Here is a 14,881-nt window from a genome sequence, read left to right as displayed (position 1 = left end):
TCAATCTGAGTAAATATAATAAGGAAGTCTCCTCTGTTTTAACTCTACAAGGAAAGTAACTTTGAAATGATCAATTTGCAGGGCCAGGTGCGGTGGCTCACAGCTGTAATCACAGCACTTTGGGAGGCCCAGGTGGGAAAATCACTTGAGGTCAGGCGTTCAAGACTAGTCCGGCCAACATGGCAAAACCCTGTCTCTACTAGAAATACAAAAATTAGCTGGGTATGGTGGTGCACGCCTGTGATCCAGGTACTAGGGAGGCTGACACACAAGAATTGCTTTAACTTGGGAGGCGGAAGTTGAGATCACACCGGGGCACTCCAGCCTGGATGACAGAGTAAGACTGTCTCAAAAAAAAAAAAAAAAAGGAACCATCAATTTGCTTTTTATTTTCTCTTTCTGCATTGTTTAGCTCCTTTTCTGCCTACGAAGTCAACATTTTCTGTTCATCTCATTGGAACATTCAATTTTATAGAATGAGATGTTGCCCAATTCTAGAATTATAAACAAAAGCCAATTAGATCTTTAAGCTAAATCTTAATTTTGTAATTTTGTCTTTAGACAGTCTCTTTTTTGTGGTCCTGCAGTTGTGGCAGTTATGTAGTTATCTGCATGCATCAGAATATTAAAATATTTTCATCCTCATCTCTAATTTCTACTTTTTATATTTTTAAAATGTAGACATTTAAGTTTATTTATTTATTTATTAAAACTGTTTTGTAGAGACAAGGTCTCCACTGTGTTGCCTAGGTGGGTCTTGAACTCCTTGCCTCAAGTAATCCTCCCATCTTGGCCTCCCAAAGCAGTGGGATTACGAGGGCATGCAACCCCACCCTCTCCAATAATTTTTTTTTTTTTTTTTTGAGACGGAGTTTTGCTCTCGTTGCCCAGGCTGGAGTGCAATGGCACGATCTCAGCTCACCACAACCTCCGCCTTCTGGGTTCAAGTGATTCTCCTGCCTCAGTCTCCCGAGTAGCTGCAATTACAGGCCGCACCACCACGCTCAACCTCGGGTGATCCTCCTGCCTTGGCCTCCCAAAGTGCTGGGATTACAGGCGTGAGCCACGGAGCCCAGCCAAATTTTTTTTTTTTTTTTCAAAGACAGGGTCTAGCTCTGTTGCCCAGGTTGGAGTGCAGTGGCGAGAACATGGCTAACTGCAGCCTTGACCTCTCAGGCTCAAGCAATTCTCCCACCTCAGCCCCCCAACTACCTGGACCTACAGGCATGTGCCACCATGCCTGGCTAATTAAAAAATTTTTTTTTTTCTTGTCGAGACAGGGGCTCCCTACCTTGCCCAGGCTGGTCTCGAACTCCTGACCTCAAGTGATCAGTCTCAGCCTCCCAAAGTGCTGGAACTACAGGCATGAGCCACCGCGCCCGGCCAACATTTAAATTTTTGAATACTTTTTCTGTTCCCTTAGTGTTTACCAAGCACATTTATCGACAAGCCTCCTCAGGAAAACTGCCCAATATAACCACATGTGGCAAACCTCATTGACAGGACAAAAGCCTCAGTCAACATGGCCGCGACGGGCTTCCATTGCCCTTCGCTGCCCGCAGTAAGGATGGCTCCAGTGACTTCCTTCGAACCTCACATTTCCCATAACAAAGATGGCGTCATTGCTTCCGCGTTCCGATTGCGGATGGTGCGTGTATTGGGGGAGCTTGGCGGCTTTTCTCGTCAGTTTTCTGAAGTGCTTTGGAGAGAGGTAAGCGGGGGGTGGGGGTGAGGGGGTTATTTGGTGGGGTGGGGGTCACAGCAATGCCTCTGATCGTTATCTCTCAATTAGGAAGTTATGGAGGCTTTCCTTGGCGTGTCAGGATTTCCTGTTAGCTCTCCGCCCCTTCCGCCCCAACACACTGTCTCTGCAGCCTCTGCTTTGGGGAATCTTGGGAATTTGTGAGTAGTAAGTATGGATAAGCTTCTTTTTTAAAAAACAAAAATTTTTTTTCAGTGACTTGCCACTTCAGGAGGTTCTGCTAAAAAAACAAACAAACAAAAAAACCCCAGCTTTCTTGGGAAATTTGTATTCACATACCATGTAAAGTTTGCCCATTTAAAGCGTAAAAAAAAATCAAGCCGAGCATACTGGCATTCGCCTGTAGTCCCAACTGCTCAGGAGACTGAGGTGGGAGGATCGCTTGTGCCCCGGAGTTCCAGGCTGCAGTGAGCCGAGATCGCGCCACTGCACTCCAGCCTGGGAGACAGAGCAAGACAACGTACCTAAAAATAAATAATAAAGTGTAACATTAAGAGTTTTTTTGTTGTTGTTGAGAGAATTGTGCATCTATTACTATGATCTCATTTTACAATACTTTCATCACTCCAAAGAAAAATCCTGCCTCCAGTAGCAGTCATTCTACATTCACCATGTCCACTCCACCCCAAGTCCTAGACAATTGCTAGTATACTTTCTGTGTGTATGGCCTTGCCACTTTGCACGTTTGATATAAATGAAATCATACAGTGTGACTGGCTTCTTTCATTAAGTATAATGTCAACGTTTTTGTGACTAGCTTATTTCATGACTTTTTTTTTTTGAATCGGAGTCTCATGAGTCTCACTCAGGCTGGACTCGCTCCCAGGCTGGAGTGCAGTGTCACGATCTGGGCTCACTGCATCCTCTGCCGCCCGGGTTCAAGCTAGTCTCCTGCCTCAGTCTCCCGAGTAGCTGGAACTACAGGCGCCTGTGACCACGTTTGGCTAATTTTTGTATTTTTAGTAGACATGGGGTTTCACCATCTTGGCCAGGCTGGTCTTGAACTTCTCAGATCTTGATCAACCTGCCTCAGCCTCCCAAAGTGCTGAGATTACAGGTGAGAGCCACTATGCCCGGCCGACTATCTTCCCGGCCGACTATCTTCTTATACTATGTATAAGATTTTGAAAGCTTGTCTTTGTAGCGTGTGTCAGACTGTTAGCGGATAAATAAAACTCTGTAAACTATTTTAAAGCAGTTTATTCTGAGCCAGTATGAGTTACCTTGGCCCAGAGAGAAAACACAAACCCAAAAAGCCTTGAGTAAGTGATCCTGAGGCAGTTAGGTTATAGTTTGTTTTTTTTACATTTTAGGGAGACAGGCGTTACAGGCAAAGACATAAATCAATACATGGAAGGTATACATTGGTTAGACCCAAAAAGGTGGATATTTCAATGGGTGGTCTTAGAAGTCATAGGTGGATTTTAGGGATTCTTTAGCTGACATTTGCTCTGAGAGAGTTAAGCTTTGTCTAAAGACTTGAAGTCAGTAGAAAAGAATGCTTGAACTAAGATAAGGGAGTTGTGTTGTTCAAGGTCCTTGTTATGCAGTTGAAGCCTGAGTAGCAGCCTCAGAGAATAGATGGGCCAGGCGCGGTGAATAGATGGGCTGGGCTCCAAGGCTCACGCCTGTAATCTCAACACTTTGTCAGGCTGAGGCAGGCTGATCACTTGAGGTCAGGAGTTCAAGACCAGCCTGGCCAACATGGTGAAACACCATCTCTACTAAAAATACAAAAATTAGCCAGGCACGGTGGCATGCGCCTGTAATCCAGCTCCTTGAGAGGCTGAGGCACAAGAATTGCTTGGACAATTCTTGAGGAGACAAAGGTTGCAGTGAGCCAAGATCACGCTACTACACTCTAGCCTGGATGACAGAGTGAGACTCCATCTCAAAAAAAAAAAAAAAAGAATAGACAGTAAATGTCTCTTTTTGGTAATTTAAGTGTCAGAATTAATCTTTCCTGGATATGGGAAAGACCTAGAAAGGGAAATCCTGGCTGCATTAATGGAGAGTCTCTATAGATGCAAATTTCTGTTACAAAAGACAGCTTTGTAGCTTTGTAGGGCCATTTCAAAATATGTCAAAGAAATATATTTTGGGCTTTTTTTTGAGACAGAGTCTTGCTCTGTCACCCAAACTGGAGTTCAGCAGCATGATCTCAGCTCACTGCACCCTCTACTTCCTGGGTTCAAGCAGTTCTCCACCTCAGCCTCCAGAGCAGCTGGGATTACAGGTGCACACCACCATGCCTGACTAATTTTTGTATTTTGTTTGTTTGTTTGTTTTTGAGACAGAATCTTGCCCTGTCCCCTAGGCTGTAGTGCAGTGGCACAATCTCAGCTCACTACAACCTCCACCTCCTGAGTTTAAGCGATTCTTCTGCCTCAGCCTACCGAGTAGCTGGGATTACAGGCATGTATCGCCATGCCCAACTAATTTTTTGTATTTTCAATAGAGACGGGGTTTCACCATGTTGACCAGGCTGGTCTCAAACTCCTGACCTCAAGTGATCCACCCACCTCTGCCTCCCAAAGTGCTGGGATTACAGGCGTGAGCCACCACGCCCGGCCTACATAAAATATTTTTATTTCCTTCAGGGTTTGATATCTGTCATGTGATGCTATACCAGTGTCAGGTTGGAAGGTAAGCAACATTATACCAGTTTAATAAAAAAAAAAAAAAAAACACCCGTTTAACAAAATGTTATAGTCTGTAGGGTATATCCTAACCTATGTCTTGCATGCCCTAGGTCTTGTTTATAATTTGGTATCTTTTTTAGCAATATATAAATATAAAACATAGAGACAAGGTCTTGCCATGTGGCCCAGGCTGGTGTTGAACTCTTGGTCTCAAATGATCCTCTCACCTCGGCCTCCCAAAGTGATACAGAAGCTAAAAGAAACTAATTAGGCAGTTAGCGAGGGTTAGTGAATCCTTGGTAAAGTTTTCCTTTTAATAAAAAGCAGCCCCCAAATAATTTCTAAAAGAAAGCAGCCTGAAAAATCAACCTGCAAGCATAGATGAACAAGCTGGAAGCTTGCATGGGTAAATGCCAGCAGCTGTGCCAATAGAAAAGGGCTGGATGCCAGGTATATTCAACATGGAGGTTTCCTCTTCCTTTTTCTTTGTCGCCACGTGTACAAGCAACATGGCACTGGCCAGGTTAAAACTCTATTTGTATAATAAAAGATTAGGGTGGGATGTCCAGCCTCTTCGCATGCTTTGTAAAAGGCACACCTGGTCCAACCAACGCTCTGTGCCCCATGTAAATCAGATACTGGCTCCTCAAGCTCATCTCTAAAACCAACCTCATCTTGCCCCAAATGGGGGAGATCTGTTCGGAACCACCCTCCCTCTGCATGGGAGGGCTTTTCTCTTTTGCCTATTAAACTTTCCTCTCTTAAACACACTCCTTGTATGTTCACGTCTTTGGTTTCCTTGGCGTGAGACAGTGAACCTCGGGTATTACCACAGACAAGCAATGCCACTTCAGAAGTGCTGGGATTACAGGCGTAAGCCACCACACCTAGGCATAGTTTGGTATCTTATTGCCACAGAGAGTCCGTTTGGTCAGTCATATGATTTTTTTTTTTTTTTTTCTTGAGACAAGGTCTCGCTCTGTCACCCAGGCTGGAATGCAGTGGTGTGACCTCAGCTCACTGCAGCCCCAACCTCCTGGGCTCAAGCAATCCTCCCATCTCAGCCTTCTGAGTAGCTGGGACTACAGGCATGCACCACCATGCCTGGCTAGTTTTTGTATTTTTTGTAGAGTCAGGTTTTCACCATGTTGTGCAGGCTGGTCTTGAACTCCTGGGCTTAAGTGATCTTCCTGCCTCAGCCTCCCAGAGTGCTGGGACTATAGGTGTCAGCGCCTGCACCTGGCCATGATCTCTATTTTAACATTCATGTTGGTCAGCTGTTGTACCTAAACTCCAAAAAGAGGTGGGTATAACGAGGTATGTCTAACCTCCTTTCCCATTGTTGATGAAAGAAGCCAAACTCTGTAAAATATTTAAAGAGGTTTATTCTGAGCCAAATATGAATGACCATGGCCCATAACACAGCATCAGGAGGTCCTGAGAACTTGTGCCCAAGGTAGTTAGATTACAGCTTGGTTTTATACATTTTAGGCCTTAAAATGTATAAATGTTTGGGGAGAGGGTTTCAGGTCATAGGTGAATTCAAACTGATTGGCAATTGGTTGCTTTGCCTGAAGTGTTGAAATCAGCATAAAGAAATGCTTGAGTTGGGCCAGGCATGGTGGCTCATGCCTGTAATCCCAGCACTTTGGGAGGCCAAGGTGGGCGGATCACCTGAGGTCAGAAGTTGAAGACCAGCCTGGCCAACATGGTGAAACCCCATCTCTACTAAAAATACAAAAATTAGCCGGGTGTGGTGACGCATGCCTGTAATTACAGCTACTCGGGAGGCTGAGGCAGGAGAATCGGTTAAACCTGGAAGGCAGAGGTTGCAGTGAGCTGAGATCACGCCACTGCACTACAGCCTGGGTGACAGAGCGAGACCCTGTCTCAAAAAAAAAAAAAAAAAAAAAAGGAAAAGAGAAGAAATGCTTGAGTTAAGATAAGGGGGATTGTGGAAGCCAAGGTTCCTATTGTATAGATGAAGCCTCTAAGTAACAGGCTTTAGAGAGAATAGGTGCTAAATATGTCTTATGAGGCCTTAAAAGAGTCTTCTGGATGAGACCTACTAAGACAGGGGTCCTCAATCCCTGAGCCACAGACCGGCACCAGTCTGTGGCCTGTTAGGAACCAGACCATACATCAGGAGGTGAGTGGCAGGTGAGCACTCTCTGAGCTCTGCCTCCTGTTAGATCAGTGGTGCTATTAGATTCTCATAGGAGTGTGAACCCTATTGTGAACTGCACATGCGAGGGATCTAGGCTGTGCATTCCTTATGAGAATTTAACTAATACCTGATGATCGGGGGTAGAATAGTTTCATCCCAAAACCGTCCCCCCACCCCCAGTCCATGGAAAAATCGTCTCCCTTGAAACTGGTCCCTGGTGTCACAAAGGTTGGGGGCCGCTGTAGTAAGGGAAGAACATTTTCTTTTTCTTTTTTTTCTTTTTTTGTTTTTTGAGATGGAGTTTCGCTCTTGTTGCCCAGGTTGGGGTGCAATGGTGCGATCTTGGCTCACCACAACCTCCACCTCCTGGGTTCAAGCGATTCTCCTGCCTCAGCCTCCTGAGTAGCTGGGATTACAGGCATGTGCCACCATGCCTGGCTAATTTTGTATTTTTAGTAGAGACGGAGTTTCTCCATGTTGGTCAGAGTGGTCTCAAACTCTCAACTTCAAGTGATCCGCCTGCCTTGGCTTCCCGAAGTGCTGGGATTACAGGTGTGAGCCACCGCACCCGGTGGGAAAAACATTTTGATAGTATGTAAATGTCCCCTCAAAAGATGACTTTGCAGAGCCATTTCAAACTATGACAAAGAAAATATATTTTGGGGTAAAATACTTTGATTTCTTTCAGGGCCTGCTGTCATGTGATGCTATACCAGAGTCAGGTTGGAGATGCATATCTTATTGCTATGAAGAATCTGTTTTGTCAGTCTTATGATCTCTATTTTCATGTTAAGGCTGGTCAGTTGTGCCTACACTTCAAAGAGAGAAAAGTGTAAGGAGGCATCTCTGACCCCCCTTTCCATCATAGCTTGAACTAGTGTTTCAGATTTTCTTTGTGGCTCGTGTCTATAATCCCAGCACTTTGGTAGGCCACGGTGGGAGGATTGCTTGGGCCCAGGAGTTTGAGATCAGCCTGGGCAATATAGTGAGACCCCCATCGTTACAAAAAAAACTTAAAACAATTTAAAAAATTATATTGATCTTTAGGTCAATTTGGGGGATATTACCATCTTAAAATATTAAGTCTTCTGTCTTCTGATCCATGAACGTGGGATATCTTTTTTTTTTTTTTTTTGAGACGGACTCTCGCTCTGTCACCCAGGCTGGAGTGCAATGGCGCGATCTTGGCTCACTGCAAGCTCTGCCTCCCGGGTTCACACCATTCTCCTGCCTCAGCTTCCCGAGTAGCTGGACTACAGGCGCCCTCCAGCACGCCCGGCTCATTTTTTGTATTTTTAGTAGAGACGGGGTTTCACCATGTTAGCCAGGATGGTCTTGATCTCCTGACCTCGTGATCCACGCGCCTCGGCCTCCTAAAGTGCTGGGATTACAGGCGTGAGCCACTGTGCCTGGCCGAACATGGGATATCTTTCCGTTCCTTTAGATCTTTAATTTCTTCCAACATTTAAAAATATTTTTCAGTGTATATTTTCTTAATGTATTTCTAGGATTTTAATGTATTTCTAGGATTTTATTCTTTTCTATGCCATTGTAAATGGAATTGTGTTCTTAATTTTATGTTCAGACCATTTATTGCTAGCATACATAAATATGAATGATTTTTCTGTATTGATCTTGTATCATGTGACCTTGTTTATTCATTCTATGAGTTTTTTTTTTTTGCGGATTCCTTAGGATTTTCTTTGTTTTGCTTGTTTTGTTTTTTTGTTTTTTGAGATGGGGCCTCGCTCTGGTAGTCCAGGCTGGAGTACAAGGACAATCTCGGCTCACTGCAACCTCCATCTTCCATCGGCCTCCCAAAGTGTTGGAATTACAGGCATGAGCCACCACATCGGCCTAGGATTTTCTATATGTAGGATAATATCTACTAATAGAGATAGTTTTTTTTGTTAATTTTCCTGCCTAATTGCTGGGATTACAACAGTAGCTGAGATTACAGGTGCCCGCCACCATGCCTGGCTAATTTTTGTATTTTTAGTAGAGACGGGGTTTCACCCTCTTGGTCAGGCTAGTGTCGAACTGCTGACCTCGTGATCCACCAACCTCGGCTAAGGCTTCTAGTACAATGTTGAATAGAAGTGATGAGAGTAGACATCCTTGTTCCTAATCTTTGAGAGAAAAGCATTTGGTCTTTTACCATGAAGTATGGTATTAAAAATTATGGGTTTTTCTTTTTTTTTTCTTTCTTCTTTTTTTTTTTTTTTTTTTTTTTTTGAGACAGAGTCTTGCTCCGTCACCCAGGCTGGAGTGCAGTGGTGCAATCTTGGCTCACTGCCACCTCTGCCTCCCGGGTTCAAGTGATTCTCCTGCCTCAGCAGGAGAATTAGAGGGTAGCTGGGATTACAAAGTGCACCACCACACCCAGCTAATTTTTGTATTTTTAGTAGGGATGGGATTTCACCATGTTGGCCAGGCTGGTCTCGAATTCCTGGCCTCAAGCAGTCTATCCACCTTGGCCTCCTAAAGTACCAGGTATAAGCCACTATGCCCAGCCTTTTTCTCTCTTTATTTTTTATTTTTTTACTTAACTACCTACTCGATAAACTATGAGTTTTTCAAAAATGCCCTTTATCAGGTTGAGGAAGTTTATTTCTGTTCTAACTTTGTGGAGTATTTTGATCATGAAAGGGTGTTTGACTTTGTCAAAAACTTGTGTGTGTGTGTGTGTATGTATCTGTTTTGGGTTTTGTCCTTTATTCTACTAATATAGCATATTACAGCAATTATTTTCTCTTCTTTTTTTGAGATGGAGTTTCACTCTTGTTGCCCAGGCACCATCTCGGCTCACTGCAACCTCCACCTCCCACGTTCAAGCAATTCTCCTGCCTCAGCCTCCTGAGCAGCTGGGATTACAGGTGCCCACCACTACGCCTGGCTAATTTTTGTATTTTTAGTAGAGATGGGGTTTCACCATGTTGGCCAGACTGGTCTTGAACTCCTGACCTCAGATGATCCACCCACCTAAGCCTCCCAAAGGGCTGGAATTATAGGTGTGAGCCACCACGCCCAGCCCACATCAATTATTTTCAAATGTTAAAACAACTTTGAATTCCTGGGATTAGGTCCATGTAGTCATAGAATATGATCCTCTTATATGTTGCTAGATTTGATTTCTTGTGCTATCTTTTTCTGGTTTTGATGTCAGGGTAATACAGGATGCACAGAGTGAATTGAGACGCGTTCCCTCCTCTTCCATGTGTTAGAAGCATTATCCAGGAGAGGGAGATGCACTTCTGCTGGAAGAAAAGACAAATGCAGTGGGAGGAAGCAGGGTATATTGGAGAACCTGAAGGAAATCCATTATGTCAGATGCAGGGACAGTGAGGGGGTCCGAGGTACAAGCTAAGGCGGGGGGATTTGGGCTAGAGATGTTTCTTGGTGGTAATTAATGTCTCAGAGAAGGAAAGGAAAGGAAAGGAGTGAGCTTTGGGCCAAGTATTTTATTTTTATTTTTATTGTGAGACGGAGTCTCGCTCTGTTGCCCAGACTAGAGTGCAATGGCATGATCTCGGCTCACTGCAACCTCCACCTCCCGGCTTCAAGCGATTCTCCTGCCTCAGCCTCCCGAGCAGCTGGGATTACAGGTGCCTGCCACCACACCCAGCTAATTTTTGGTATTTTTAGTAGAGTCGGGGTTCCACTATGTTGGTCAGGCTGGTCTCAAACTCCTGACCTTGTGATCTACCCTCCTCGGCCTCCCAAAGTGCTGGGATTATAGGCATGAGCCACTGCACCTGGCTGATAACTTTTTTTAATTAATTTTTTTTTTTTGAAAGAGTCTTGCTCTATTGCCCAGGCTGGAATGCAGTGGTGCAATCTCAGCTCACTGCAACCTCTGCCTCCTGGCTTCAAGCGATTCTCGTGCCTCAGCCTTTCCAGTAGCTAGGATTATGGGCGTGCACCACCACGCCCAGATAATTTTTTGTATTTTTAGTAGAGATGGGATTTCGCCATGTTGGCAAGGCTGGTCTCGAACTTCTGGCCCCAAGTGATCCATCTACCTTGGCCTCCCAAAGTGCTGGGATTATGGTCTAAAAATTTTTTAGACAGGGTGTAGCTCTGCTGCTCAGGCTGGAGTGCAGTGGCATAATCACAGCTGACTGTAGCCTCGACTTCCTGAGCTCAAGTGATCCCCCCACCTCAGCCTCCTGAATCTGAGTAGCTGTGAGTCCAGGTGCATACCACCACACCTTGCTAATTTTTTTTTCTTTCTTTTTTTTTTTTTTTTTTTTTTTGTAGAGATGGAGTTTCACCACATTGCCCAGGCTGGTCTCAAATTCCTGGGCTCAAGCAATCTACTTGCCTTGGCTTCTCAAATTGCTAGGATTGAAGGCATGAGCCACTGTGCCCAGCCAACTTTTTATTTTAATATAATTTTATATTTTTTAAAAAATGCAAGACTAGTACAAAGAATTCCCAAATAATGTTTTCCAGATTCACCAGTTATCTACACTTGCACCATTTAACCATTTACTTTATCATTTTCTGTCTCTGTATTTTTATACACACACACACATACATGTACATCTATATTTGACAGTATATTGCAGACATCATGTCTCCTTATCTTTAAATAGTTCAGTGGCATTTCCAATGAATGTCCTCTTTTTTGTTGAAAATGGGGGAGATTTGGGTATGTAGAAGGGTTTAAGTGAAAGGTCTAGTCGAACAGAAAAGAGAGAAAGGATTGTTGTTGCTGAAGGCTTCTGGAAAGGTCCAGAGAGTGGGATGTAAAACCCAGGTGTGTGTGTGTGAGGGAGCCTTTGCTAGGGGAGGGTCAGCTCTGCAGTTGCAAGGAGAGGTGAAGTGGAGTGCAGGTGTGGGAGCCTTTGTTATGTTTGATAGGGGAGGTTAGGAGGTTCTTCTCTGCTGGCTTGTTTTTTTGTGTGTGAATTAAGAACCAAGATGAGGTCGGGCGTGGTGGCTCACACCTGTAATCCCAACACTTTGAGAGGCCGAGACAGGTGGATCACCTAAGATCAGGAGTTGAAGACCAGCCTGACCAACATGGCAAAACCCTGTCTCTACTAAAAATACAAAAATTAGCCGGGCATGGTGGCGTGCACCTGTAGTCCCAGCTACCTGGGAGGCTGAGGCAGGAGAATTGCTTGAGCCTGGGAGGAGGAGGTTGTAGTGAGCTGAGATCATGCCACTGCACTCCAGCCTGGGTGACAGAGCAAGACTCTGTCTCAAAAAACAAACAAACAAACAAACAAAAACAAAAACAACCACCAAGGTGATTATGAAAAAGAGGAGGAAGATGTGTGAGTGTTGGAGGAGGGTCTGCATTGAAGAAGAGTGGAGAAAACATGAAGTGGTCAAGGAGAAGAGAAGAGACAGTTATGAGATAAGGATTTTAGTATTCATTTAGTGAGGCAGCCTGTTTCAGGTTGACACTCATTCATCTAGAGCACAGCCAATCTGCCCTGTTTGGTGACTCACATGGAGAGTGGGGAGGTGGTTGAGTTCATCTAGGCTGGGGTTTTGCCAAAGGGGTGTGATGAAAAGACAAAATGGGGAAGGGGAGGGAAGTTTAGGACACTAACAAGATTTTGGATCATAGAACATACTAGATAAGGATGAAAGAAGCTGCAGCCATAAAAAAGAATGAGTTCGTGTCCTTTGCAGGGACATGGATGAAGCTGGAAGCCATCATTCTCAACAAACTAACACAGAACAGAAAACCAAACACCACATGTTCTCACTCATAAGTGGGAGTTGAACAATGAGAACACATGGACACAGGGAGGGAAACAACACACATGGGGGCCTGTTCGGGGTTGGGGTCAAGGGGAAAGAGAGCATTAAGACAAATATCTAATGCATGCAGGGCTTAAAACCTAGATGACGGGTTGATAGGTGTAGTAAACCACCATGGCACATGTATACCTATGTAACAAACCTGCACCTTCTGCACATGTATCCCAGGACTTAAATTAAAATTAAAAAAAAAAAAAATCAAAAAGGATGAAAGAAGCAAAGTAGCCACTGGATGGGAAACAGAAGAGCAAGTGAACTAGAGGCAGGCTGAGAAGATAGGAGCCTATAATTTGTTTCTTAATGATTACTATTTTACTTATCTGAGCTAGCCATTAGTGAGCCACAGATACTGTACGAAATATTTTTCATGTATTAATTTCTTTTTTTGTTTGTTTGTTTTGAGATGGAGTCTCGCTTTGTCACCTAGGCTGGAGTGCAGTGGTATGATATCGGCTCACTGCAACCTCCACTTCCCAGGTTCCAGTGATTCTCCTGCCTCAGCCACCCGAGTAGTTGGGATTACAGCTGCACGCCACCACTACCAGCTAATTTTTGTATTTTTAGTAGAGATGGGGTTTCACCATGTTGGCCAGGCTTGTCTTGAACTATGGACCTCAAGTGATCCGCCTGCCTCGGCCTACCAAAGTGTTGAAATTACAGGCATGAGCCACTGTGCCTGGCCTCATGTATTAATTTCATGTAATTTTTATGATAACTCTAGAAGGTAAGTATTTTTTTTTTCACTAAAAATTACGGTGGCTCACACCTGTAATCCTAGCACTTTGGGAGGCTGAGGTGGATCACCTGAGGTCAGGAGTTCAAGACCAGCCTGACCAACATGGTGAAACCTCATCTCTACTAAGAATACAAAATTCAGCTGGGTGTGGTGGTGGGCATCTGTAATCCCAGCTACTTGGGAGGCTGAGGCAAGAGAATTGCTTGAACCTGGGAGGCAGAGGTTGCAGTGAGCTGAGATCGCACCACAGCCTGAGTGACAGAGACTCTGTCTCAGAAAAAAAACAAAACAAAACTTTTATTTATTGACACCAGTTTTGGTTTAGAAATACCTTCTCTCTTTAGATTTTTCACAACATGCATTTAAGGGAAGGGAATTAGAAATAAATAAATAGCAAACTGATGCCTAAGTCACTTCTAAACTCACCCTAGCCCAAATTAACCCCACAGGCCCACTGGATCCAGGAGTCTAGCCGTACTGTCTGAGTGGGTAATGATGTAGAGGGGTGAGCATTTTGCCGATGGCAGAAATAAAAGTGAGCAAACCAGCAGGTGCATTTAATAACAAAAATGTTTGTCTTTCTCGCCTGCAGGGTTTGGGGACCAGTGCCTGCTCAACACTTTTTGGGTACTTGCTGAGTCCCTTGGCTATTGTGGGGGAGGCACTTGTCATTTCCTGCCATATGAAGGCAGCAGGCTGTGAAAGAGAAAGAAAAATAGCACCACAGGCCGGGTGCGGTGGTTCATGTCTGTAATCCCAGCACTTTAGGAGGCTGAGGCAGGTGGATCACGAGGTCAGGAGATCGAGACCATCCTGGCTAACATGGTGAAACCCTGTCTCTACTAAAACACAAAAAATTAGCTGGGTGTGGTGGTGCGCACCTGTAGTGCCAGCTACTCAGGAGGCTGAGGCAGGGAAATCACTTGAACCGGGAGGTTGCAGTGAGCCAAGATTGTGCCACTGTACTCAAGCCTGGAGACAGAGCGAGACCCCATCTCCAAATAAAAATAAAAATAAAAAAGAATAGCACCTCATGCCACGAAGAAGTGTATCTGTGGCTGGGCACAGTGGCTAACTCCTATAATCCCAGCACTTTGGGAGGCCGAGGTGGGTGGATCACCTGAGGTCAGGAGTTCGAGACCAGCCTGACCAATATGCAGAAACCCCATCTCTACTAAAAACACAAAATTAGCCAGGCGTGGTCGCGCGTGCCTCTAATTCCAGCTACTCGGGAGGTTGACGCAGGAGAATCGCTTGAACCCGGGAGGCGGAGGTTGCACCATTGCACACCAGCCTAGGCAACAAGAGCGACACTCCATCTCAAAAAAAAAAAAAAGAGAGAGAGAGAGAAAGAAGTGTGCCTGTAAGATAAGTATTATCATTGTAAAAGGAAAATAAAAACTCAGGACTCCAGTTCATTCTGCCAGAGGAAAAAATTAAGCTGAAAGCTGAGTCATACAAGAAGCTGTCTTTCCTTTTGTTCCTAAGCAGAATACTACAGTTAAAAGGTTAACTATCTCCACAGGTAGCTACTGTATGTTCATCTTATCTTCCATAAAGTGTCCATTTACTGAGCATGAGACCAATGTGTAATTGACGATTCTCCTGCCTGCTCCTTTTCTCTTGTGACACATGGATGACCATACCCTCCCTCTTTCCCCTTAGCCTACTTTTCCGCTTTAGATATTGAAGCCCTCAAATTCATATTTGGAGAAAGGGCACAGACCACAGACAGTTTCTGTGATTCTGTCTGTATTTCTTCTGGGCATGTCCTTAACTTCAGCAAAATAAAC

General features: G+C 44.5%; 1 protein-coding gene across 11 annotated transcripts in view; it reads left to right on the top strand.

Annotated features, from left to right (window-relative positions):
- The first annotated feature begins 1,614 nt into the window (after positions 1 to 1,614).
- Positions 1,615 to 14,881, top strand: part of SHLD1 (shieldin complex subunit 1) — a 116,278-nt gene continuing 103,011 nt past the window's right edge. For 8 of the 11 annotated variants that reach the window (XR_012089540.1, XR_012089541.1, XM_008018806.3 and 5 more), the window contains exons 1-3: positions 1,619 to 1,711; positions 1,793 to 1,909; positions 4,363 to 4,408. Coding sequence is in view for 7 of the 11 variants with exons in the window: in XM_008018806.3 (XP_008016997.1) it covers positions 4,383 to 4,408 (26 nt within the window). In the remaining 4 variants the exon portion in view is untranslated. Of the gene's footprint in view, positions 1,712 to 1,792; positions 1,910 to 4,362; positions 4,409 to 8,308; positions 8,445 to 14,881 lie in introns of all 11 variants that reach the window. The other 3 variants (XM_073007001.1, XM_008018819.3, XM_008018796.3) reach the window with 3 other exon arrangements.

This window comes from Chlorocebus sabaeus, chromosome 2 (genome assembly GCF_047675955.1).
Source record: "Chlorocebus sabaeus isolate Y175 chromosome 2, mChlSab1.0.hap1, whole genome shotgun sequence".
Lineage (NCBI taxonomy): Eukaryota > Metazoa > Chordata > Mammalia > Primates > Cercopithecidae > Chlorocebus > Chlorocebus sabaeus.
This window is presented reverse-complemented; position numbering and strand designations above follow the sequence as displayed.